This window comes from Ammospiza caudacuta, chromosome 17, assembly GCF_027887145.1.
Source record: "Ammospiza caudacuta isolate bAmmCau1 chromosome 17, bAmmCau1.pri, whole genome shotgun sequence".
Taxonomy (NCBI): Eukaryota; Metazoa; Chordata; class Aves; order Passeriformes; family Passerellidae; genus Ammospiza; species Ammospiza caudacuta.
In genome coordinates, this window is record NC_080609.1 from 11,533,736 (window position 1) to 11,559,484 (window position 25,749).

A 25,749-nucleotide genomic window follows, 5' to 3' on the forward strand; every position below is an offset into this window, starting at 1 on the left:
ATTTAAGTCAGTGAGCATGAGGGGAAGTGGGAATCCATCTCCCCACTGGTCCCAGGTGAGAGAAGGCTCCTGGTGCAGGGAGGAACCCAGGATCTCTCTCCCTTCTGCAGCTCTTTGCCTTTCCAAGTTGTCACATTTTGAAGCCCTGTTTCTTGATGAGTGCTACAAACTGTAATATTATTTCCTTCTCCTCAACTTTGGGTTTTTTTCTTGCTCTTTTTTTTTTTTTTTTTTTTTTGGTGTTAGGCAAAATGAAGATCATCATGAAGAATTTTTGCCAACTGGAGAGACCTCCATAGACTCCTACCCAAACTGGTTAAAATTCCACATTGGCATTAATCGGTACGAGCTGTATTCCAGACATAATCCTGCAATTGAGGCTTTACTGCAAGACCTTGTCTCCCAAAAGATAACCAGTGTTGGTATGTTTGGATATATGCTATTTTTTTATCATTATTTGCTCTTTGTTCAGGATGTCACTGCTGTTTGAGTATTGATATTTTGCATGGCTTCTCTCCAGCATCCCTGCAACTTTGCTTTCCGACTTCCCTGCTCATTTTCCCTGCTAAACACAAAGAGATAATTCCAGCTCTGTATTACCTGAATAATTGCCAAGTCTGCCAGCGAGGCAAACCCCATTTGTGTCAGAGATCCTTTAGTCACGACCAGGCTGAAAGTGCCCTCTTCAGTTATTTAAAATAAATGCGCTGACAGAAACAAAAAGAAGGGGGGATGGCAGGAAGCAGACAGCAGCTAGATTTGTATTTCTGGCTGATTATTACTTACAAGGCTGTGCCTGGCAGCCCTGCCTTGCCAGGGGAGGAGAGGCTGCCCTGCAGTGGCTGCGGTGGCACCGCGGGCTCTGCGGCTGCAGGAGCTGCAGCTTCCCCAGGCATGGCAAGCAGCTCCAGGCAGGGCAGCCTCCTCATGAGCAGAGCTCAGATCTGTTTGCTCTGCCTCTAAATCCTCAACAGGGATGTGCCCATGTCAGCCTGTGGCTCTGGTTAAACAAGGTGACACCGTTCGGGGCTTTTCTGCAGGGTTGTTTAATGGCAACGTGTGTCTTCTTGAATTAACTGTGTAGCTGCACAGGGAAAGAAATGTCACAACCTCAGATGAAAGCCCTGGGATACTAAACAAGTGCACACCCCATGGTTTCCAGAGGCAGGGAGTTGCAGCACAGGCAGTGCTTTCCATCCAGCAGGCAGAAAATGGAGTTACTTGTGCTGACCACAAAGTTGTAAAGTCCCTTTCAGAGGGATGAAATAGCAGGAGCTCTGTGAAAGTGCTGATGGTATGCTGGCACCGTGGGATGAGGTCAGCAGGTCTTTAACCCTGCAAGGCAAAAATTCCCCTGGCTTCAGCAGGAAACGGTCTGGGCAAGAATAGCTCAAGCAGCCCGAAGGTTTACAGTTTCCATTGTGTGAATCACAGCAGCTGCTGAGCAGGAATAAAGGAGATCCTTGGTCATCAGCAGTGGGCTGATTTAGCTGGTTGGGATGGAGTAGGTGTAAAGTGCAGGATGCCACAGGAGACCTTCAGCCCAGTGAATCTTGGCTGTGCTCAGTGCACAGCTCTGCTGGAGCAGCACTTTGAATAAAGCATTTGTGGTACCCAGGTGCCATCCCACATGTTGGATTCAAGGGTCCAGTGGACTTGTAGCTCAGGAAAGAGGACAAACATGGGCTTGTTTATTAACCTGTGATGGGTTTTCTGTCCCCAAAAGTCTGGATCAGGTTCATTAGGGGGTCATGTTTGCCCATTAAGCCCATTATGTGTTTTCCCTTCCCCAGCTCAGAGGTGACACTGCGGGTAGCAGCAGACTGCCCATGCTCCTCTGTTCTGCACTGGAGGGTGATGAGGGCACTGTATGGACACAACCTGGGTGATTTTCCCCCAGACACAGCCCTCACCTTTCCTGACCTTACACCTCAATACCCACCAATTTTTGGAATATTGGTGGTACACGCAAATGGGGATTGAGCCAGCCCTTGGTAACATGTGAGTGAACATTGCTCCTTGGGCACATCCACAGATGCAGCCTGTGCCCATCCCTGTCCAGACACAGAGCAGTGCCCAGGCTGTCCCCAGAGGGCAGAGGTGATGCCAACAGAGCCATCCCTTGAGGTTTGCACAAAGAGCACTGTCTGCAGCAGTTTGTACCACATGGCTGCTGAGTATTGATCTTTGCTCACCTCCCCAGCAGTCCAGAGCTCAGCTGCACTGTCTGTGCAGGAGGAGAGGTCTGCAGCAAATCCAGCAGTGCTCGAGCCATGGAATCTGTCCATCCTGCAGAGCAGGGGGTGGCTGAGGTGGATTAGGGACATAAAAGCTGGAAAAAAGGGAGATAAGAGCAAAAATAGTAGTTTAGTGCTCACTCTTCACTTGATCTTCTGGACTCGGTGTTCACTTGTGTTTCTGGGCATGTGGCTTCACCTCTCCCTGCTTCAGCTGGCCCAGCAGCAAAGAATTGTTATCATAAAAAATGGGAGTGAGATCCTGACCCTGGTGACGACAGTGGAAGTTTCTGCCATTGGCTTCCCTGGGGCCATGATTTCACTAATGTGTCATACAGATGTACCATGGGCTTTCCATTAATTCTGATCTTGATGGAGCTTTCTGATCAATGGGGGGAAAGGGCCATGGGAGCACAGGGGAAGATTTATGGTTGCTATTAGCAAGTCCCTTTGGGATTGTCTCTGTTAATGTTTGAACAAGGCTCTTAAGAGCATGGTAGGGCCTCTTATGCCTCTAACAAAAACACAGAGCCATGGTTTCTAGCAATGAATCAGGATAATTTCCATAAATTAAACCACGAGATGTATTTGGTGGTGTTGTTGGCCGCTATGGGAACTGACAGGGAATGATTCCTACACATAAATCCCAATCTAAAATCAAGTATGTGGAAATGGGAGGGGACTTTTGCCAATATGGAGATGCCAGGATCTAAATTTTGGTGTTAACATACACTGCCTGACCGTGTGGGGATCCAGGAGCTTTGTCAGCTTGCGAAGAAATAAAGAGCATATTGCTAATACACATTTTTTAATTACTTTTTGCACAATGCAACTTCTCTTATGTTGCAAATTCTTTGGATGTTTAAAAATACATGTTTTAAAGTAATTCCTGCCAGTTTTCAGATTTACTGCAGAACAGCAGAGGGATTCAAAAGCATGTAAGCTGATTAATAAAGAGTAATATTTTTGACCAAAGGACATTTATAGGGCTGTTACATTCTTTGCATATTCCTGCTTATCTTCTAATTAGCCTTGGTGGTTTTTTTCCTTATGGTCAATTTTTGCTGGGTTGTTTTTATTCTTTTCAAGGCAGCTGGAAAGATGTCAAGTTAGGAGTATAAAATAAATTGAAACCTTGATAATGCCTGGTCTTCAGGCTCCTTTTAGCAAGCAGGACAATTAAATATACAGGGTTACATGCATTAGGTGAAATGGGATATGGCTTTATCCAGTTTCTTGCCAGTGTTCAGATTTACTCTGGCTCTAATAGAATTAGATGATTTGCCTGATACCTGCAGTAATTAGATCCAAGCTGCAGCAGAGCAGCATTCCTGGCCACGCTGTGATTTCTCTGCTCACCCTGCATTATTTATGGGTGGGAGTGGGGAGCAGGCTGAGCCCCCACATCTGCCAGCACCACTCACACCACTCTGCCGTGTGCAGTGGGGTTTCAAAATGAAAACGGTGACAGAAGCAATTCCCAGGAGCAGGGAGCACCAAGGTGACATTTTCTTGATGTTGAAGTTTAAATGGAACAAATCCCTGGGTGGGAGGGAGCATCCCATCCCTTCCCATCCCATCCCATCCCATCCCATCCCATCCCATCCCATCCCATCCCATCCCATCCCATCCCATCCCATCCCATCCCATCCCATCCCATCCCATCGCATGCAGCTCCCACAGTGACACCTAGAGCTGGCCCGGGAAAGGACAGGGTTACCCCGGCCTGGGCTGGGATTGTTTCTGTGCCCTGCATCTATATATACACATATTTCCTATTCATTTCGTTCAGCATAAAGGGATAGCTCTTAATTTGATTTAATTCACCGAAAATTTCCTCTTGCCATAAATAGGAGCCTAGAGAGAATTGTTTTTCCACTGAGCACTGAAGCCTGGCTTTCAGAAGCACATGCACAGGCAATTGCACATTTCCTTTGCCTTTCATAGCTGCTTATTGCATGCATAAATAACCATAGTTAGCTATTTTCTTGCATATTTACAAGATGTCTGTGCATAATTGTGGCAGCAGTATCAGCAGTTTAGCACCAGCTCTGGCATGGGGCATTGGAGGGGCACTGTGGGCTTGGTCTTGCTGTCCAGAGATTTTTATAGACTTTGTAATTCCTCTGAGGAGCTGGGACTTATTTTTTGATTCTTTTTTGATTCTTTAATTCTGTGGTTGTAAAGAGAGCTGACTACCTGGCTGAGGTAATTTGTGAATCTGTGATGCCTTCACTTTGTGCAGGCAGTAATTAGAAAGCAAGTGTGTGAGATTACTCACACTGGGAATAAAAGCTGCAATTACCTGAGGTGGACTCTGCTTCAAGGCAGGGAGAGAAAAGAGAAAAGGGAATGACAAGACTCTAAATATTGAACATAAATTCTGGCTCTAAAGAAAATCGTGAGCATCTCATCCAAAGGAAAGGAAGAAGGGCTTTCGAGAACTTGTAAGAAACAATGAAATGTAGCATCTTTGATTTACTGCTTAGGGAAACAATGAATCTGCCAAGAGTCAACAGATTGATTTAATGTACAATTCCAGATGAAAGGAGAGGACTTAAAATGTACAGCAAAGCCTTAGAATAATTTCACAGATCTCTTCCCCTGCAGAAATCTTTCACTTTCTCCACTAAAAGTCCAAAAAAGTCCTTTAAAAACAAGTTAGCAGAATTGGCCAAGCAAGGACAAACTAAGAGATGATGAGGGCTTGAATTTATTTTTAAATATGTTCCTTACAGCTTGTACAGGGCCATGTCTCCAGCCTGGGGCAGAGCATTACTTGTTAAAGCCAATCAACATGTTTATGTTAGATTTAAGCTTGATCTATAAATAGGAATCCAAAATGGATCTGAGCATCCTCTGTTTCAGATGTTAACTGCATCCCAGGCTGTGACTGCATCTCACCTCTCAGGCATTAGCCCTGCATAATTAAATACATTTTAAAATGTTTGTTGGCTGCTGACCAAAAGAATCAGGAAAAGTTCAGAGATCCTGTTGGGACTTTCTCTCTCTCTATCAGAAAACCATGTGGTTTGGACAGGCTGGTAGCATCAGGGCTGCCATGGAGCAAAGCAGAGGAGGTGGAAAGCCAGAAATGGAAATGGAGGGGGATTTTTGCAGGCTTGATCCAAAGTCTGCCGGAGAAAACAGAAGGAATCCCACCTATTTCACTAATCTTTGGACAAGACTCTAATCCCAAACATTCAAGCAAAAAGATATCTCAGGGAATTTTTTGCAAAGCCTCCTGAAGTTAGGAAGATTTCTGATCACACCCTAGAGCCCTTACACTGGGTTAACAGGGAAGGTTAATGCTGCTTTCCATTTCCTTCTATTTGGAGGGCAAGGAGAGGCTTTGAATTGCCTGAAGATGAAAAGTAATGATGGCATTGGGATTTGTTTTTAGCAGTGTGCCAGTACATCCAGGAGCTGTGTGAGACTTGATTTGAAGTACCTGCTGTGAGCTAGCAGGTTTATAAAGCCTGTACAGAGCTGTTTGTGACCTATGGTGTTACAGTATATTAAAATACTTCAGAGAAATAAAAGGTGAATTTAGAGTGTGACTAGTGGTTCCTTTGGAGCCAGCACAGCCTTGTGTTGCAAGGCTTTTGTAAAAATCCCTGGGGCTGCTGATCACAGATGTGACAGACTGCAGTGCTGCAGCATCCTGCTCTCCTTGGAGCATGGGGTGTGCTGCTCCTGGGTGCTGTGCATTCCTCAGGAATGGCCTGTGGGCAGCAGATAAAGGCACCAGGATGAGCAAATGATGTTTGTTTGGGACAAACCTCCGGAAGATGACAGGCCACAATGGCCAGAGGGACATGAGGAGCACAGCTCAGAAAAGCATAGGAGAGCCAGTGTGCAGATGTGATGCTAAATTAGGACAGGGGAAGTGATCTGACATAGACTGGATCATCTCCAGTGACATCTGCTCTTGTCTGGCATTGCCACCCCCTAAATTTGGGCACCCTGGGCTGCTCCAAGGCTGGAGTTTGAAGGTGCAGCAAGGTACAGCAAGGTTTGCAGGTACAGCAAGGGTCTGGTCAAGCTCAAAGGAACAGTCCAGGCTTAGGTGTTCCCCTCTCTGCAGGGATTACATGTTAAAATCCAGCTTGGATGTGGAGGGTGGCCTTGCCTAGCCTGGCCAGCACAGATGTGACACTGGAAGAGCAGACAAAGTGGGAACAGCTGCAGTGAGTCTGGGCAATGGGGGAAGCCAAGATGCAACTCTGGCATTGAGGGGAAGTAAAGATGGAGCTCTGGCACTGGGGGGAAGCTAAGGGGCAGCTCTGGCATTGGGAGAAGCCAAGGGGCAGTTCTGGCATTGGGGAGAAGCCAAGGTAGAGCTCTGGCATTGGGGCATTTTCCATGCTCCATGTGGGTTCCACCCTGCCCTGCCCTAAAGCACAATGGGACACAGTCCCCACCAGTGTCCCCCTCTGCTTTCAGAGTTCCAAAGCATCAGTGGAGGAGCCAGCAAAACTTGTGTTGGGGTGAAGCTACTGGTGCAGGCAATTAAGGCAATACAATAAGGTGGATCTAAAAAGATGAGGGAGATGCTTTTGTCTTACTTCAGCTCAGTTCCTTCTGACAGGAAACCAGGCTTTTGTGTCTCATGGAAGAATTATTCTGAATTGTTAATCTTCTTCATGCTTCTCCCTGCTTGGTGATGACATCCTTGCTGTTGAGTTTGGCTGCTAACAAAATCATTATCTGTTGAGTGGCTTTAATTAGCTGAGAAACCAGTCCTTTGAGTATCTGAAGCTCTGTGCCTAGAGAAGGGTGTGCTGGAACTTCCTTTTTTTTCCCTCTTTGCATTGCTGTGGTGGCATGGGGGTTAGATTAGTGGATCTTTAGAGTCCTTTCCAACCCAGACCATTGTGTAATTCCATGTTTCCAGCTCCAGCTGCCCATACTAACCAGGGCTGTTTCCAGAGTGCACAGATGGCTCCAGGGCACCACAGGCAGGGTTTGGGCTGGAAAGTTTCTGCTTCTCATTGTCCTCAGGCCCTGAGCTGGGCATGAAAAATGCCTTGTGCTCCTCCTGCCCTCAGGTGCAGCTCAACTGACCTGTCCTGCACAGAGGGGGGAGTTTAATCCAGGAAATCCCTCTGCTTCTGCTTTACCCGCTCAGTGCAAATTGCTTAATGCCCTTTAATTTCTAATTATTTATTTGTTCCTCTGGGATAAAGTGGAAAGGCGAGAGAAGGCTGGGATCAGCAAAACAGCAGGAGAGGAGGGATTTTATTCTAGGAGAAGTGTAATTACACTGACCAGATTTGCATAGCATTTTGTTGCAAAAATATAGGTTACAAGTGCTGAAAGTGAGCTGATGAACTATCAGTGATAAGGCTCAGAGATGAGTAATTAAAAAGATGTGCAGCTAATGGCATTGGTTAGAGAAAAAACATGTACAGCTGCATAGGTGGAACAAGGGCAACCCTCAGCCAGAATTTGCAGAGCAAGATAACTTGACATTTATGTAGTTCTCCAGTTGACACGGCTTTTGTCAGAACTGCAAAGAAAGGGATTGATTATCTGATGATTCCTAGACAGCATCTTTAAAAGACTGACTCATCCACACAGCCCTGCTGGCCTCCCCAGCACAAAGGTGCATTTAGGAGTCAGGCTATAGGTCATTTCATTTGTTAGGAAGCTTGTGATTGAGGCAGCAGAAAAGCAGCTGTTTTCTGAAGCTTATGTTTATCTTTTTTAAGTAGCCTTATCATCAAGTAAAATGCATTTTTACGAATTCTTATACATGTTATTTAAAAAAATCCTAATTTTAAAAACACTATAATCCAGCTGTTACAGTGACATTGTCCAAGTGTTTCAGAATGGTATGAATGACTATCAAATTCCCATTAGCTCCCAGCTGGGAGATGACCAAAGTCACTGTCCTTGTCACCTTCATTGTCCTCCTGTGCCCTCCGAGCCAGGCCAGCAGGCTCTCATGCATGAACCACCTTGGGATCCCTGGAAGGTGATGGCTGGGCTTGGCTACATTTCCATTGTGCACAGAGGAGGGGAATTTACATATATCTGCTGCTCAGGAACAGTTATTAAAATCACAGCAGAGATCAGAGATTGCCACAGTATCTGCTCATACTTTTAATTAAGGAGCTGTCTGCTGTGCACTGGGCTGTACATCCCAGCTGCAGCTGCCTCTGAGAGCGCCCCATCTCCCTTCCCAGTGTGAGTCCCTTGTTAAAAGGGACTCCAAAAGCAAGAGATGGAGAAAACAAAACTCCAGTTCTCTGCTCCTATGGGTGCTGTTCATCTGGGGTGCTTATGGAGCCCATGATGGCCAGAAAAAGGCAAAAATTGTCAGTAAATACAATCCCTGTTTAGTCCTGGACAGCACACAAAGCCCTTCCAATTCTCTGCTCCTATGGGTACTGTTCATCTGGGGTGCTTATGGAGCCCATGATGGCCAGAAAAAGGCAAAAATTATCAGGAAATACAATCCATGTTTAGCCCTGGTCAACACTCAATGCCCTTCCCTCTACTCTGCTGAATAATCTGCTGCTCAACTGGGGTGACCCTGATCACTCTGATGCCACAGTGCTGAACTGATACAGAGAAAACCAGATATGGTTTGGTTTCCAGGAAAATGAGTGTCAGTAGATCCACATGTCTCATTTTAAAGCTGTTTTGTGTTTTTCCCCCACAGCAATGAAATCAGGAGGCACCCAGCTGAAGCTGATCATGACATTCCAGAACTATGGACAAGCATTGTTCAAACCAATGAAGTAAGTTTAAAAAGCCTGTGATTTAAAGTGGAATTGTGGTGGAGCAGCCATTTTCTCAGCTGTTAAATTTTGCTGTAGGATCTCCCAAGGTTAATGTGTCTGCTTCCTGAGCCTTGCTGCTGAGCCTGGAGCTCCAGGGTCTGTTGATCCCTTGTCCTGCTAGACTGGTCTTGGGAAGAGGTGCTGAGGAGGCTTCAGAGACATTACAGTCTTCTCAGGAATGTGATTCACTGTGATCTCTGTGAAATCTCCTGTCATAAATACAGGATGTTTTCAGCATTTCTATCTTTTGTGAACTTATTCCATAGGTCTGAGCTTTATCTAGTGTCAATGCTCCTCTGGAGCATGGCCAGACAAGAGGAATGATTCAGAACAGCTTTGGGAAGAGCTAAAGAGTATTTGTCTGATAAATTAGAATTTAATCAGTTGATTTATTGTTGTTTGCATTAAAGAGTTGTATTAGTCATTTCACTGGGTCTATGCTGAGTCTGTGAAAATGAGTTTATCCAAGAGTGGTACTGCAAGGTAATGACTCTGGAGAGAAAGGGAGGGACCAGGATTGTGCAGCCTTGATTTGTGCCTGCCTGGATCCCACTGAGATGAGAGAAATTATTCAGATATAAAACAGACTCCTGAATCCTGACCTGTGTGTTTGTGTTGTAAGGAAAATGACTCTGTGCTTGTTGTAGAGGGTTTAGCAAAGACCCCCAGGGCTGCAAAGTGTTTAATGGAGCTATTCAGGATCTGTGTCATGGGTACCACTGGAATCATCAATTCATTTCCTTTTTCTGTTCCCACTGTAGGGAAGTTCAGTTAATTTCCTCTAAGATGATCCATAGAAAACTAGAGTAGCTGAGAATGGGAGGCTTGGAATATGTGAGCTGTAGTGGGGAGCACAGCTCAGGGGGGAACTGCTGGTTAAAGACTGAGAAATTCCCTGTTCCACAACAGATTTTGCTGTAGATTGACTTCAGACAAGTATAGATTTGATTTGATTTTATTTGACTGCCAGAAGGGTCAAAAAATTGGCTTGATCTTCCTTCAACCCAAGTCTGAGCAGGAACCCTCCCTATGTGCCTCCATCCTGGGAATCACAAGAAAACCCTGTGACCTTCCAGAGAGCACAAGGCATTTCTGCAAAGGCCAAGTGCCTCTGTGTCATTTCCCAAATGGCACACAAATCTCTCCACGTTTCCAGGGGATTGCTGGCTGCCTGGGAGAGGCTGGAGGAAGCACAGATGATACTGGCAGCTCAGAGGGAAGGTGGTAGCAGAGAGCATCTGCTCCAGCACCTGCCCTTCCTCTCCTTGTGCTCTCCCTGAGGGTTTAGATCACCAGGGCATGAGCCCATCCCCTTTATCTGCAGGTTTGATGCATATAGGCACAATTCCAAATCATTTCTTGTCCCACATGCAAAATCAAGAGCTGGGGGGATTATTCAGGCTGCCTTTGAGTATTTGGCAGAGTTGTGGTTGCACTGTTGGCTTTTCACATTGTGTGCTATGCTCCTTGTGCATCTCCTCAGATGCAGATAATCTCAGCCTTTGTCATTGCTATGACATTGTGATTCTGGGAGTGCTAATGAGGTCAAATCAAAATACTGCACACTGCACAGCCCCAGCAAGATGATGGATGACAACAGAGGTGTAGCCACATTCCTGTGTAGAAGCAATTACTACCACCTACTAGAACAAAACCAGAAAATGATGATGTCTTAATCATTCCCTTGGCTTGATTTGAGGGGAAGCAACCCCCTCTTTTCTCACTGCTCTCTGCAGTGCATAAACCCCTGGAAGGAGCACTCAGCAGCTGCTTTCCAGGCAGAGCACCTTCCAGGAGCAGCACTGCTGCAATTGTGCTGAGTGGGGCTGAGCACATTAGTGGTTTGGAATGAGGGTGTTTGCAGGCATTTGTATTCACTCTGATAACAGGGAACAGGGAGCCAGATGCTCAGCTAGCATAAATCTTCCCAGCTCCTTTGGCATCTGGTCCCACTGGCCTCTTTCTCCACCTTATGGACTGTGGTTGATGAAGTTCTTGGAGAGGTTTGCAGCATCATTGCTTTATACAGAAATAAGCAGCCTAGAATGAAATAAAGAAAATATAAAAAATAAAAAAACAGGCTTTAAATCTATGAGACTTATGCTTGTAGGATCTTCTTAAGGTCCTTGAAGCTTCCATGATGTTTCTTGTGCTTTCTCTTTTCTATAGGGTACCCTTTTTATCCAGACTTCACAAAACTGGATGTTCCTTCCCAGGACAGAGGCTGTAGGTAGCTCAGAGACATTTTTGCTCATCAGGGCTGGCAGACAATTTTTTTCTAAGTAGTTTAGAGCCATGAAATGTCATCCTGGCTACTTCTGAGATGAGCTCATTGAAGGAAGCTATTGGTGGGTACTCAGTTTGTCTCCACCTGGTGCATCCTACCCATTTCACTTGTTTCTGTGTTATCAGCTCTGTGGCCTTTCAAAGCAGCAGAAATTACATTTTTTTTTCCTCATGACTTGATAAGCCTCTTCAGACAAGCAACCTTCTTCCTGAACCCCAGCTAACACAACTATTAGATAGGGCTGAGTGTGGGATTTGAAGCCTGATCCCAAGGAATATTGATAATCCAGAGTTTCCCATCCTGTCTGAGATCTCAAGTACTGAAAGCTGCTGCTGTGAGGTATTCTGTAGACATGAGGCCAGTCCTATGCTCAGCTTTGATTTGTTTTGCTGGAATTGCCTGGAAAGCTGTTTTTGCCACACAAAGCTGTTCTCAGCGCCTTCCAACTGAATTAATACCTGTTGGGGTGGCAGTGCAGCAGATAGCACAGACCATGCCAGCCCTTCCCTGACACAGCTGGGCATCTGCTCATGGAAGAGGAGCTCTCCAGACCTTTGGCAGTGCCTTCCACAAGGCAGCCACAGCAAAATGTGCTCCCTGAAAAGCTGCTGAACACACTGCAGAGCTCCTCTGCCCTTTCCCAGCCTCCCAATTCCACTCTGAATTTATCCAGGGAGCAAGCCAGCTCCGGAAGAGCCCAGGCAGAATTTGGAAATGGGGAAATGAGAATCAGCCTTTGGCATCTTTTGTGCTCTGTGTCTGACATTAACTGACAGCTCTTCATCTGGTCATTGATTCAGGCTAGTGGAGCAAATGAGGGAAGTGTAGCAGTCAGGGAAATGTGATAGCAGTAAATAAAGCCTGATCAGCTGCAATTATTTTATTTATCCATGGCTCTGCATCTTCATTTCTGAAATAATTGCCCATAAAGTATTGCAGAAGAAGCCAAATCTATTTATAAATCCTATGGCCCAGTAATAATAATTCCAAATGCATGATAGAAAAAGCACGTACTTGCTAAAACTCCAGGGAAGATTTAATGTATTTGCAATGTATCTTACAGTTAATGTGTGCTTTTATTTAGCTCCTAACAGTTCAATCATACAAAATTATTACCATATGGGACAGCAAAAAAATAGCAATCTCCCCTCCTCCCATGATTAGTGTATCTAACTGTACTAGTACTGTACATACAGCATTATAAAATTTATTTCCATGACTGCTGATACCTGCAGTTGCAACTTTCTGTATGACTTATCAGGCAGGGATGGGTAAAGCCATAAATGTCAAAAGATTTTTGTCTCACTTGTCCAAAAGGAGCATTTGTAGCTTTGTAGTTTTATTTGGTTTCCCTTTGTTTCTGCTGGCTCGTGGAGTTAAATAGCTGGCTCAGTCACAAAACCAACACACCATTTTTTTCCTCCCAAGGCTTTATTCTTGAAGAGGGAAATTCTGCTCCAGCAGAGCCAGTGTTAGGATTCCTGTTGCACACACTGGTGCCAGGATTTTGAGAGAGGTTTTTACAGTTCCTTATGGAAAAGCCAAATAGGATCAGATAGAAAATTATACCTTGTTATTGGAGTTGAGAGAAAAGTGTCCTGTGGTCTGTGTTTAGGAATGACATCTCTCATTCCCATTTTTATAGACTGCATTGTACAAATGTGTGCAAGGGGTATTCATTATAAAATCTTTGAGGCTTATTTGTTCCATTCAAAGAAATACAACTGTATCTAGTGAACTCAGTTTTGACTGAACACATAAAAGCCAGTTCTGTTCCAACTTTAGATTTTACTTGATATTTTTAACATCTTCTTTCTTTTCTTCTGATTTTGCAAGTCACAGAACAGGATTAGAAAGAGACACGTGACTTTTCTTCCAGTAGATGAAGTTTGCAGTTGAAGTCTTTAATAAAGTAGAGCCAATTAGTCTCAGGGGGATAACAGGCCAGAAGAGGATTTTGGGGTGGTGAAATGCAGTCCCCTAGAATCATGAGCATTCATTAACTGATCAAACACTGCTGACTGTGTTATTTGAAACTTTGATTCTCACTGTCCCTCCTGAAACTTGCTGCTGTGGAAATAATGCTGCCCATGGGAGCATCTCCATGCTCCTGCAGCCTTCAGAGCCCTGACCCATCCCACAAAACTGGCTGGTAGCCACAGATGGGGCAAACTGCTTCTCTGCTGACACAAGCACACTCACTTTCAGTGCTGTGATGTTCCTGTAGCTATCTCATGGCTCAAAGACACAGCTGGGCTGAGAACAAGCAGCCAAAGTCATGGAAAAGCTAATACTGTCCCTCAGGGGTGTGGATGTGACACCTGGGGATGTGCTTTAGTGCTCAGCACCGTGTGCTGGGTATTGATTTGGGAGCTGGCTTGGCAGTGCTGTGTTGGTGGTTGGACTCAATGATCTTAGGGGTCTCTCCCAGTGTAAATGACAATATGATTCTGTGACTTTTTGTTTCAATTGGCAAAGCACAGCTTTTCACTGGCTTTTAGATGTCATCCTTAGAGTGGCAAAGGATTAGCAACATTCTTCAAGTTTCTCTTTGATTTGCTTTTAGGACTGTTCAACAAATAATGCATCCTTTGATAGGGATATTAAACAGTCCAAACAATCCCTGTAAAACAAACAACTGTTAATCACTTTCATTTCCCACAGTTCTATTCCCTGTCTGAAGTTGTGGCTGTTGTACCTGGGAAGTGCAGCCTTCAGGCTTGATTATCATATCAATTAGGGTGCTGTAATCCTTCTGCACTGGTGGCACTGCTTCCAAACCAGAGGAGTTGAAATGAACTCCAGGATGGAGGCTGCTGAAAGATTGCTTTCCTTATTACATTGCATCTCATGCTGTTTTGAGGAAATACGTTTTGCCAACCTGTTACATGTGAGCTGGCAGGCATCCAGTATAAACACACTGTTATAAGTCAACATAGCAATTAAATCAAATTGCAGTGTTTTCTCTGAGCTGCTGGAGAAGTGAGATGTGCATCCAGTGGCTGCCTTGCTAGGAGCCTTGCAGGATGAGCACTTTGGCACTCTGGAATGTGCTGTGTGACACCCAGCTGATGGTCACTGGTCAAGGCACAGCCCAGCCACTGGGGTCTGTCCCTGGGATGGGCAGTGCTGCTGTGCCAGTCACTGCCTCTGTGCAAGGTGAGTTATTGGAGATCTGAGGTTCAATGAACTGCTTGGAAGGGTTGAAAGTGGCAATCCCAGCCTTCAGTTCATGTAGGAGTATTTTAAAATTGCCAGGAATGCTCTCGTTATGTCACGAAGAGGAAGTGCTTTCATTGCTGCTGCAAGGAATAATCAGTAATCAGGTATTCTATGGACCTCATCCATGAGATTTGGGGCTTTTTAAGGGCATTCAAATCCTTGCCAGCCAAATCCCTGCTGAAATGTTTACCTGAATGAGACTGATAGGCACATTTGATTGTACTTATATCAGGAATAAATCTAGAGTTAACTGGATGAATTATATCCTTTGATATTTAAAGTGCATGAGATCTGAATGTGGTCCTAAATAAGGACAGTGGAGGATGCTGTGTAGTATTTTAGCTCTTTAACTTTTGATACATTATGCATGAATTGTTTTTCTCTTTTGTAACTAATCCTGTTCATCAGATCAGACTTCTTCAGTATTTCAGTGCCAATTGTGTTTCAGGACTCAGCAGTGCCTCTGGTCCAAATCTCATTTATGCAGATTGGAAAATTTGTGGTGACTTCAAGGGGAGCTCAGGATTGAGGCTGACTGATGGCCCTGGACAGTAGTGAAATGCAATCTCTGTCCACCACTGTGCTCTGCATTTCCCCTTGCCACAGCTCAGCAGCTGCTGGTTGGAATATTGATCAACCCCATCCAGCTCAGGAGCAATTTGTTCTTGAATTCTGCAAACAAGTTCATGGAATGACCCCAGAGTCAATGTCTGCAAGGCCAGGTAGCTCAAAGGTTGTCTGTTCAGATCAGGGTCTGCAGGGACCTGTGACAGCAGATTTCACTGTGCCAGCAGCCAGGAAGGGAAGATAAATCTCCTTCCCTCTTGTGGGCAGCAGCTCTGCTGTGCTGGCCCTGGATTATCCCCTCCTGGAGCAGGGCAGGATCTGCTCAGAGCCAGGGCTGGGCAATGTGGGTCCCAGGGCTGGGAGGGACCAGACCTTCTTCCAGCAAACCAGGGCTGTGTGCTGGAAATCACCATCTCCATGGGGTTCAGCTCCATCCCAGCACTGGGAAGCTGCCATCCACCACTCCTGGTGAATTATTCCCAAAATCCTGCTCTCCTGTCCTCCCCATGGCATCTTCAGCTCCTGACGACAGAGAAGACTTTGCTCTGTAGCTCACAGAAATGCCAACAGCACAATCTCTGTCTGGGGCTTTTTGCACGGCCTTCCATTTTCCCTCATCTCATTTGTTGGGCTGTTTTTGGCAGATGATAACAGGATGCTCAGTATCTCTTTTTGTTCTTGTCTTGCACTGACACAAATGGGCACAGGTGCTGCCTGTACCTGCCCCTTAACACTGTTTGAAGGGAGACCTGAGTCTGCAGTCACATTTTACAGTACAGGATTGTCTCTGCTTGATTAGCTGCCTTCTAGGTACTCACAGACTCTTGCTAATTAGTCTTTGGGAACAAAGGTATGCTGGTGTTTATTTTTTCTTTAAAAGCCAGTTATTGCAGCAGCTAACTTTTCTTTTCTTTTTTTTTTTTTTTTTTTTTTTTACATTACCACAGTATATTAGGAAAGAAGCATCTTCAGTGTCTGATTTTAATCAAGCCACTTCTTCACTTTAATTTTCTGCATACCAAGAAGTGCAGTCCTGTGGCTTTGTCTTTTAATCAGAGAGGCACTTTAGCTCCTCAGTTCCTTACTTCACACAGTTTACCATGTATCAATGGTGCAGAAAAGCAGAGAGCTGGCATGAAATGCACAGTCTGTAATTTACTGCTGAGTAGCAGGGCTTGGCACACAGGGGACTGGTGGAGCACTGAGGTAAGATTTCCTAATAAATCTAGGCAAAAACAAAAAATGTGTCCACAATGTTTTCAGTGGGATATGCAGATACTGCTACCCTGAAACATTCCATGGGAATTTGTCTCTGTTTCTCTACAATTTATAATCCTTAAAGTAGTCTCTGGAGGCCGAAATTCAGGGAGGGGAAAATGATTTGTGCAAGACTTGTGGCATAAACCACAGGCTGTTTTCTCTCTGGAGCAGCACACATGGCTTTTTCCTGAGGATGAGTTGCACCATCCTCATCTTGCCCTTTGGGAGGAGTTATTTTTGGATGTTTTATGGAGCTAAATTGCTCTTTCTCTGCCCCTGGTCTTTATCTCACTCAGAGATAGCTCTGGGGATCACCAGCGCTTTGGAGGAGGCAATTGGGGATTTGGCCACTTGCTCCAAGATTTGTTTGAAGTTTGTCAGCTCATTTAAGCCTCAAAATTTCTACAGGTTTTTGAGTTAGGGCTGCTGGCCATCCAAAGGGGCAGGAGATAACAGCAGTGAAATGGATCTGATGAAACAGCAAGTGTTGGGCTGAGGACCCATGCTCAGCTTCTCAGAGGGTCACCAGTTCAGGGAGCACAGTTCTGAGGTCTGTGACAGTGCAAAAATGCTGTGGCATTTAGGACAGACCCACAGCCTGTCCTGCAGGTTGGGACAGGAAGGGTTTGGCAAAACTTAGGAGAGAGGGCACAGCACAAATCCAAATTACACCCTTGCCATGGTGCTGTGGGTGACTCACTGCTGTAAAACAACAAAAAAAGTGTACTTCAAATAGCCATAATAGCTGTTAATAACACAGATTTAGGGCACATTGAAAGTTCCTGAGTTTTTATTTTTTCCTTTTCAATAGTCTTAGTACTTTTCTTCTTAATTTATAATTTGTCACCCTGCTGTAGTGTTCTGCATATGGGTAAATACAAGTGAGAAAGCCTGAAAGACTCATTTGCATGTGAAGAAGTAGCAGAAACACAGAGTAAGTAGCATCTGCAAACGTGTGGGAGCTGGAGAGTAGCAGGGGGACAGCAAAACTGTTGTAAATAGAAGCAGCTTAAAGTGCAGGATTATGTGCTGTGGATAATAAAACACCCCAAGCCAGCACATGAGCCAGATACTGTTCTCAGCAGCAGCATCCAAGTGATCCTGTTTGCACTTCAAGGCCCTTTTGGTAAACCTTGCTAATTAATTGTCCAAATTCTTCCTGCCAGGGTGTTCACCTGGCCAGAGGATACATAAGGCTGGCCATGGAGACCTGTGATAGCAAAAATATTGCACACAGACCTCAGCTACACACAGGCTGTATATGGATTTTAAACTGCTTTGATTAGCTGGCACCAGCATCAAAAGAAATTGAGATGTTAAATAAATCTGTAGGTTTAATGGGAAATCTGGCAATAATTGGTATAAATTTCTTTGGTTTCCAGTATGACTGACTTGTATTCAGTTTGAGTGTATCTCTTGATAAACAAAAAGGGAATTTTGACCCAGTATATTTGTGTTTTCCTGTATTCTGTGCCTGTTTGAATCACCACTCTAAGACAACCCAGCCAAAAATTTCAAACAAACCTCTTTTGCATCTGATTCTTTAGGGGGTTTATTAGGCAGAAAATCTGATTCCCAGGGCATAAAACGCAGAGATTTTTCAGCCTTTCATGTTGCAAACCCAGGTTTTGTGTCAGGGCCCTGAGTGAGCCCCAGCCAAGAGGATGGAGAGCAGTGCTGTAGTTCTGAGCCAGCTCTGCCTTGTGGGCTGGCAATGGCAGACAATTGACAGCAAAATCCTGGTTTTCTCCATAGGATTGAAGTGTGGGGCTAGGGGTTGTTGACAGTGCAAGGATGGGGTGCAGCAAGAAGCATTTCTGGAAAAGGTGGGGACAGCAGTTGTCCCTTCAGCTTGACCCAGTGCCACCACGAGGGCAGAGCCGGCTTTTCCCATTACCTAATTTTCCCATTCCCAGAGCCAGCTCCAATTTTTTTGCAGCCTCTCAGGTACAGGAGCTGGGTAACTGGGATTTTAGCCCAAAACTTGCCCTTTTATGCTCTGCCTGACCTACTTGTCACAGCCCGTGGGGAGCCGCAGGGGTTTCTGCTCCGCTCGTGCTTCTCTTCCAAGAGTCAGGCCTTTGTGCCCAGTGCTATCATGGTGCCTTGAAGTTATCTTGGCATGCTCTGGGTATTTTGGTTCAGAAGCTGGTTTTGCTGTGCTTCAGTAGCACACTGATTTGCCTGGAGCAATGCAAAGCTCTCACAGTGCAGCATGGAGGGCAGTGCCAGTCCAGGGTGAGCCCACAGCCCCGGGCTCTGTGAGCACAGACAGGCCCTGCTCTGTTTGCAGCCACTGAGAGATGGATTCTGCAGCAGATCCAGGCCACCTATTCAAGTCCAGGTTCCTTTGGCACCCGTGAAATTGTCTGACAAGTTGTGAGCGGGCAGGGTGCCATGTGAGCAGATGGGCTGGCTGGCCTGGCAGCCAAGAGCCTGGGATGCTCAGCTGGCAGAGGGGAATGGGAGCTGAGCTCCTCGCTGCTCCTGTCCAAATGCCTGTCCCTGCTGAAGTTACCCTGGGAGGAGCAGGCCCAGGGGTGTCTGGCATGGGCACGGGGTGTTTCACAGCAGAGATGGTACCCCACATCCTGCCCTGGGCTCCTGCTTCTCCATCACTGAGGATGAGGCAGTTTCTGAGATGCTTTCAGCCTGAGCTCCCCTCTGGGGACAGCTGGCACCTGCCACCATCCTGTGTCCTCCAGAGACTCACCTTGAAGGCAACAGCATTGCAATTATTTCTTTAACTACCTCTGCTAGGTGGTTTCCTGTGAGAAGTGAATCCTGAGATAAAGGGATTAAAACATCCTCTTGGAGGCTTTGGAAATTGTCACAGGGACTTTCTCCAGGGAAGGCCTTAATGCTCATCACCCTGAGGGGCAGCTCTCCTCACACAGGCATGCACTGCATGATGATTGACACATCATTAATTAACTGTTATTAATTAACCCCATCATCTGAAGGGATGGGAAGGAATTCCTCGCAGGGCTGGATCCTGTCATTTCTTTGAACGCTGGAGTCCCCTGCTCTGCTGCATTCCCACACCCATCTGGCTTTGGGACTGAAGAAGCTCATAAAGAGGGCAGGACTAATGAACAGCCTTTTACAGGCCCCCATCAACTGCCTTCATTTCCTGGCAGCCACAGTTCAAACAAGTTTTGCAGGAGAGCAGCTCTTTGTATCTATTACTTGCAGTTTAGAGGAGAAGGAAAATGGAAAAAAAAATTGAAGAACTAGTTGTTGCCTTTCTGACTCCCCTTGTTCCCTGCTGTGTAGGCTGTGATGCTGTGAGGGATAAAGGATCTGTCCCTGATATAACATAGGTTCCAATGTCCCATCCCTCCTATTGGAATGGTTGTGCTGCATAAGCCCAAAATTAGGACAAGAAGCCAGTCCAGCCTCTCTTTTTTCACTCCATCATGATTCCCTCCCTCCCCACAGCTCTCCAGCCCCAAACTGTGCTGAAGGGCTGATCTGCAGACCAGCAGCACAAGGGACAGTTTTTCTCCTGCTGACTTCAGCTGGGCTTTGCTGGTGCCCTTGAAGGCTTTATTTTGCTCTCATCCTCTTGAGCCAGCCCATATCTTGTGCCAGTTCTGCCTAGTGGCCACCAACAATGTCCCTGTCAGGCAGCAGCATGATTATAGCTTTATTTCACTCATTTTGTCTGCATTTGCCTTTTCAAGGAGCAACAAAGCAGCGATTCTGAAGTCTAAATGTGGCCTAAGGGCAGAAATTGCCCTGTTTGCCCACAAACACCAGATTCCTGGGGTGATGCCAGCCTCAGGAAGACACCAGTGGTGCTGATAAGCCAATAACCATAACCACTGAGCAGTGCTTTGCTGATGTTCTGTTCTGCGTGCAGTATTGCTCACCCTACACTTTTGCTGTTCTGTATCCTTTGGCAGGAGAAAAACCTTCTCAGTGGTCAGGATGGTACCTGGGCTGCAGGAGGTGCCCAGACCCTGTTATTCTTGGCGTGGCTGGCTCTTTTTTCAGGGCTATAAATCAGTGCTCATCCCTCAGTTCCAGGCCCAGCAGCATGAATCCTGCCATTTTGTGTCTCTGCAATTGGGAACAGCCTCCTGTTGCTGACATCTGAATCACATTTTTAACAACAATTTCCTTTGTTACACAAAATTATGCCAAAGCAAACAGTGGTGTTGGAGGCTCACTGTCTGGTTTGAATAACACAGACCTTTAAGTGGATGAGGACTATGAATAATTTTAATGTAGATCCTGGGTTTGTGTTGTTTACTTGCCTGTTTTTGAAGGATTTTTTTATTTTTTATAATTTTCCCTGACAATGTAAGCCTGTCACTCTTGCAGTAGGACAGTTTAGAAAAGCTCCCTGATCCCTCTTAGCTAATTGTACTCTTATTATCATATTGGATTCTCTCATCTTTCCCTTCTCCTAAAAAATGTATTGAATTGCCTGATATTGCACAGATTCTTTATTGCAATATCTTCTAGATTTAAAAGCTACATGTATTGAAACTATTTTGGTGTTACCAAAGCTATTTAATATCTGTGAACTTAAGGAATGTATTTTCTGGCACTCAGCAGTGACTCCAAAGCCCCAAAGAATTACACTCAACAGCCCTGAATTTCAAAGCCTGACATCACTGCGAGCAAGGAATACAAATCCATCAACAGGAGCAGGATTTTAATTGCTTTTGAGTGATTCTATAGAAATCTAAAATTGCTTTATGGGATGAAAAAAATATCCTGATTTTTGTCCGTGAAGAGCTTTTAAATTCTGGCGAATAAAATAAGTGGTTGCTGGAATAATAGGGGACTTTTTTCCCCTCTGACTGTGTAGCTGTTCCTACAGCCCCCGCCTGCTGGGATTTTATCCTTGAGCAGTGAGACATCAGAGTTCATCAGATATTATACATGGCAATTGCCAAGCCAGGAGAGGCTGCTTGGTGGCTGGAAGATTTGTGCTTCTATTGCATTCACTGTTAAAAAATGAGACCCACTGCATCCTCTTGCAATGTGACCTTCTCTAGCTGCTCATATGCTGTGTGTTTCTTTGTGATCTGATCTGGTTTTAAGGGTAATCAAAAGACCAACAGTGCTTTAAAACCCAATAATACCTTAACTCTTCTTTTGCAGTTTTTCTTTCTTTTTTTTATCTCTCTTTTTTTTTTTTTTTTTTTTTTTTTTAAGAAAGGAATGAAAACCTTTGCAGACATTTCTACATCTGGCTTAGCTTCTACTTACATGCATCCTCAGGGAGTGCTGGAAAATATTACTTCTCCTGTTTAGAAGAGCAGTAAATGAGTCATCTTTTCCAAAATAGTTTTCAAGGAAAGGGATATCAGAAGTTGTTTGTATTTTCCTGTTTAATAGATTAGTGAACACTTAAAATCTGGTGTGCATCAGGAGAGGAGCAGCACCAGGGTGTGAGTGGTTCCTTTGCCTTGGAGGAAATAAAATCTGCTCTCTTGTCCCATCCCAGCATTTCTGTGTGTGAATCAGCTGAATGAATCCCCTTCCCCTCCCTAAAATATTTAGGATGTCCAAAGATGTCCAGGGCACCCAGACTGGAGACCACAGTGGAGGCTGAGACCCTGAACAAGGTCACAGAAAAGTTTACATATCCCCCATGTCCACCCAAAGCAAAAATCACTGATGAGCTAAACCTTGTCAAAGGTGTTCAAGGACATCAACAGACATGGCTCAAGTGGGGCCACAGCAGCATCTAACACAGAAATGACATTTCCTTGACTAGGGATGGAAAATGTTGCTGAACTTGTTTCAGGGAAGACAAAACAAAACAAGACAATCCAGTATTTTATATTTTATTTATCATTACACTTACAAAAAGAGGATTGGTTGCAGCATCTGACATTCCTCCCTGGTATTTTCATGGCATTTGAAGCTTCCTATTGAGGGCCTTTAAATACTTTCAATTATTTTCAGGAACAAAACTAGCCATTATTGTATTTTTGAAACACAGTAATTTTGTCCTTTCCTGCCTAACCGCCTATCTTAAAAATACTTTTTAAACAATTACTTTTAAATCATTTTGCCTTTAAATTGACCATAACAAACCAGACAGATCTCTTCAGGATTAATTTTCCACCTAGCTGAAGGAATTAGCTCTTGCTTTCTCCCTCCCACCTCGAAGCCGTGCTAGGATGGTTACCTGGATACCCTGCCTGTAAAGAATGTATGTGCTGAGGCAATTTAAATAGCCTGATTTGTCATCTAACTGCAGACATCATTAGCAAAGCATTATTTGGCTGGAACACTGTAGGCTGAACATGGATAACTCCCCTGTATTGAGGAAAGATTTAATTTAACCACCTTGTGACCAAATATTGTCTGTGTTTAATGGGGAGCTGCAGCAAGGCTGGTGTGAGGAGTGCAAGAGGTATCTGGGTGGGAAGTTATTTTCCTGTGGTGTGTAACTATTGGGAATTCATTCTGCAGCAGGAGGAGGACAGCTGCTTTTAAATTTGTTGATTTGGAATCTACTGGTTGGTTTATTTTGGGGCAAGGAAATAATTTTTGTGTCAAGGAGAGGAAGAAAATATGAGCCTGGCTTTTCCTCTTTGCTATGTAACTTTGCTCCTTGTCACAGTCCCCATTTCAATTTATTTCTCTGGTTATCATCTCTGGTTTTAAAATGGCAATTCCATCAGGATGGAAGGATCCTTATAAGCCAGTTTTAAAAAACAAGCTGGTGAAGTTACAGTGATGTTTTGAAATATGTGACAGAGTGTAAAACAGAAAATAGTGGCCTCCTCTGATAAGACCTGCATGTCAAAAGGCAGAAATTGGCATTTCCTTAGAATCTGACTGCGGAGCGTGGTCAGGGATGTAGTCTGGGCATAACAATAAGGAACACGTAAAAACAAATCTGGGTTTTAGGAAAAGTGCTTTTTTAGTTCTCAGATCGCTTTTTAGTTTAGGATTGAACGTAACAGAACCATTTTAAGGCTCTAACTGCAATCAGATAATTTATTATTGAGTCCTGTATGATTTGAACAACTCAGCTGGAGTCTGGTGATCTGTCAGGCTCCACAGACCTGCAGCCTCCCATCGAAGGCAATTCTGCAGCTACAGCTGAACTGCAGAAGCACCACAGTTGCAGAGCTGCCAATTATATATTCCTGAACGTTCTTCTTGGCAAATCAACTCCCAAATCGTGTTCAGAAATCATAGTCTTAAATGAAGCACGGCTGCAAAATATTCTGCTGATCTGTGGTGCAAGTCCTTTTCCTTTAGTCATAATTGATGTTACAAAATATTTTATGGCTTCTGTCATTAGTATTCCCAATTGGCTCAATCTACAATTTATCTCATGCTGTAAAAATGCTAAGAATTTTCTACTGATTAGCAGCAACAGTAGGGCATGCTTCATCATTTATCAGCATTGGGTATTTTTGGGTGGGTAAGGAGTCTTTTGTCTTTGAATTATAATGTGTCTAGACATTCTATTTTTGTTACAAATCTAGCAAAATGAAGATGCTTTTCAGGTAGTAATTAAATTCTTTCAGTGACATGAAGTCTACTGTGCACAAAGCTTCAAGATAATGAATATATTTATTTCCAGGAAAACTGGAGTATTTTCCTTGCCATTTGTAGGACTCAGCATATAAATAATGCAGGCCATGCTGTGCTGATTTTCAGTTCATCCCGGGAAATTATGCCATTAAAAATGCCACAGTTCTTTCAGGCACACACAGACACAGCAGGTAAAGGGAATATTCATGTGATGAACAGTGACAGAAGCAGCATTAGCTAATGCATAACCTTGCAAAGCACCCCTCAGACAATGAAATTGTTTGCAGTAATTATTGTGTGGAATGAGACTGTTGTTTAACTTAACATCATGGCAGCCAAACTGTGATCCATCAAAGTGGCTCTGAATTTGTAACCCAGGGTTAGGACTTGGAAGTGCAAAATAAGTGAAGGGAAATGAAGAGCTCTGGAGCCACCCCAAACACACACAGTCGATGAGCATGGTGTAAATGGAATTTCTTTTAAGCAGTTCTGGAAATGTAAGGTCCCCATAAATTCCTCACAGCCTTGCTTTTGTCTGTGAGCATATGTTGCTTTTTGAAATCTGCAATTCTGGTGTTAAAACCTCCCCTGTAGAAAACCAGCCGTGGCTCTTGCAGTGCTCAAAGATCACTCAGTGTGTGAAAGCAGCATCATGTCTGTGCTCACTAAGGTGAGAGTGGTTTGTGTGGTGGAAAAAGGAAAATTTGCCATCTCCCATCCGTGGGCATTACTTATGCACAAGCAGAGCTTTAGTACGTGTTGCAAATGGAAATCAAGTACATGATGTGCCTGGAAGGAGTTTATCCCACTATTTATGGGCTGATCACATTTGGAGCCAGAACTGGCTCGGTTATTTTTAGTTCAATAACGTTACAGTAGTAGTCACATTTATAAAGAAGTGAGAAAATTCTCCTGCAATTGACAGACCCTTCTCTCTGGATCTCATTTCCACCCTCAGTGTCCCCACACTCTGTGTCCCAGAGGAGAAGCTGAGTGCCACGTGCCTGTGTGATTGCAGGTCAGGGAGTGGCAGCTCAGACATGGATTTAAACTAAATAAAGCAGCTTTGTGGTCCTTGTGCCTTTCCTCCTTCCCTCCCAGCCTGCTTGAGCCACATGCTCTGCTCTGGAGGTGGACCATGGCTGTTCTTTAGCACTCCAGGACAGGTTTTTCCATCCCTCTGAGGTGATACCTGCATGGAGTGCAGGTGTTTGCCCAGTGGTGTTGGAGAAGATCAGTTTTCAGAGCTGGAGTTGGGTGGAATTGGCACAAAGGAGCTTTGTGCAGGAGGGAATTCAGCTGGGCACAAGGCTTGCTGTGAAAAGTTTTGGCTGGATCTCACAGAATAGTTCAGAAAGAAGAAAAATCTCACTTTTCAGAAAAAGGGCTCAATCTTAATTCTCATCTTTATTTTCATGATAAAAATCAACAATTTCAAGCTAATGGTCTGATATTTCTCAAGAAAGAAATTCCAATAATTTTAAAGATGCAGATATGGTACATAGGTACTTCATTAGCAGGATTGAGTCATTGTTCCTTCCTTCTTACAAATTGAAAACCATTAAAAATCATGAAATAATAAGGGAGAAGCATATAATTTCATATGGTCATCTATTAAAAATGCACACTGTGCATAAATAATCAGACATATCAGCAGGGAATCCACAGCCATCTAACAACTCAGTTGCTTTGCAATTGCCATCTGACCTGTAGATAAGTGGAAACAATGTCTTCATTAAGCTTACAGAGCTGAATATTAATCATTAGCAAAACCAGCACTGCAAGATGAAGGAGAACTCTTGTTATGTCCCTGGGAGCTGTGTGCATGTACCTAATGGCAGGGTTTAAACTATTAAGGTCATATAAA

At 44.4% G+C, this 25,749-nt stretch overlaps 1 protein-coding gene across 1 annotated transcript in view; it reads left to right on the plus strand.

Moving 5' to 3' along the window:
• The window catches only part of FAM20C (FAM20C golgi associated secretory pathway kinase), a 55,806-nt gene that overhangs the window by 2,927 nt on the left and 27,130 nt on the right, over positions 1 to 25,749 (plus strand). The window contains exons 3-4 of the mRNA XM_058815962.1: positions 247 to 422; positions 8,908 to 8,986. Of these exons, the coding sequence (XP_058671945.1) occupies positions 247 to 422; positions 8,908 to 8,986 (255 nt within the window). The remainder of the gene's footprint in view (positions 1 to 246; positions 423 to 8,907; positions 8,987 to 25,749) is intronic.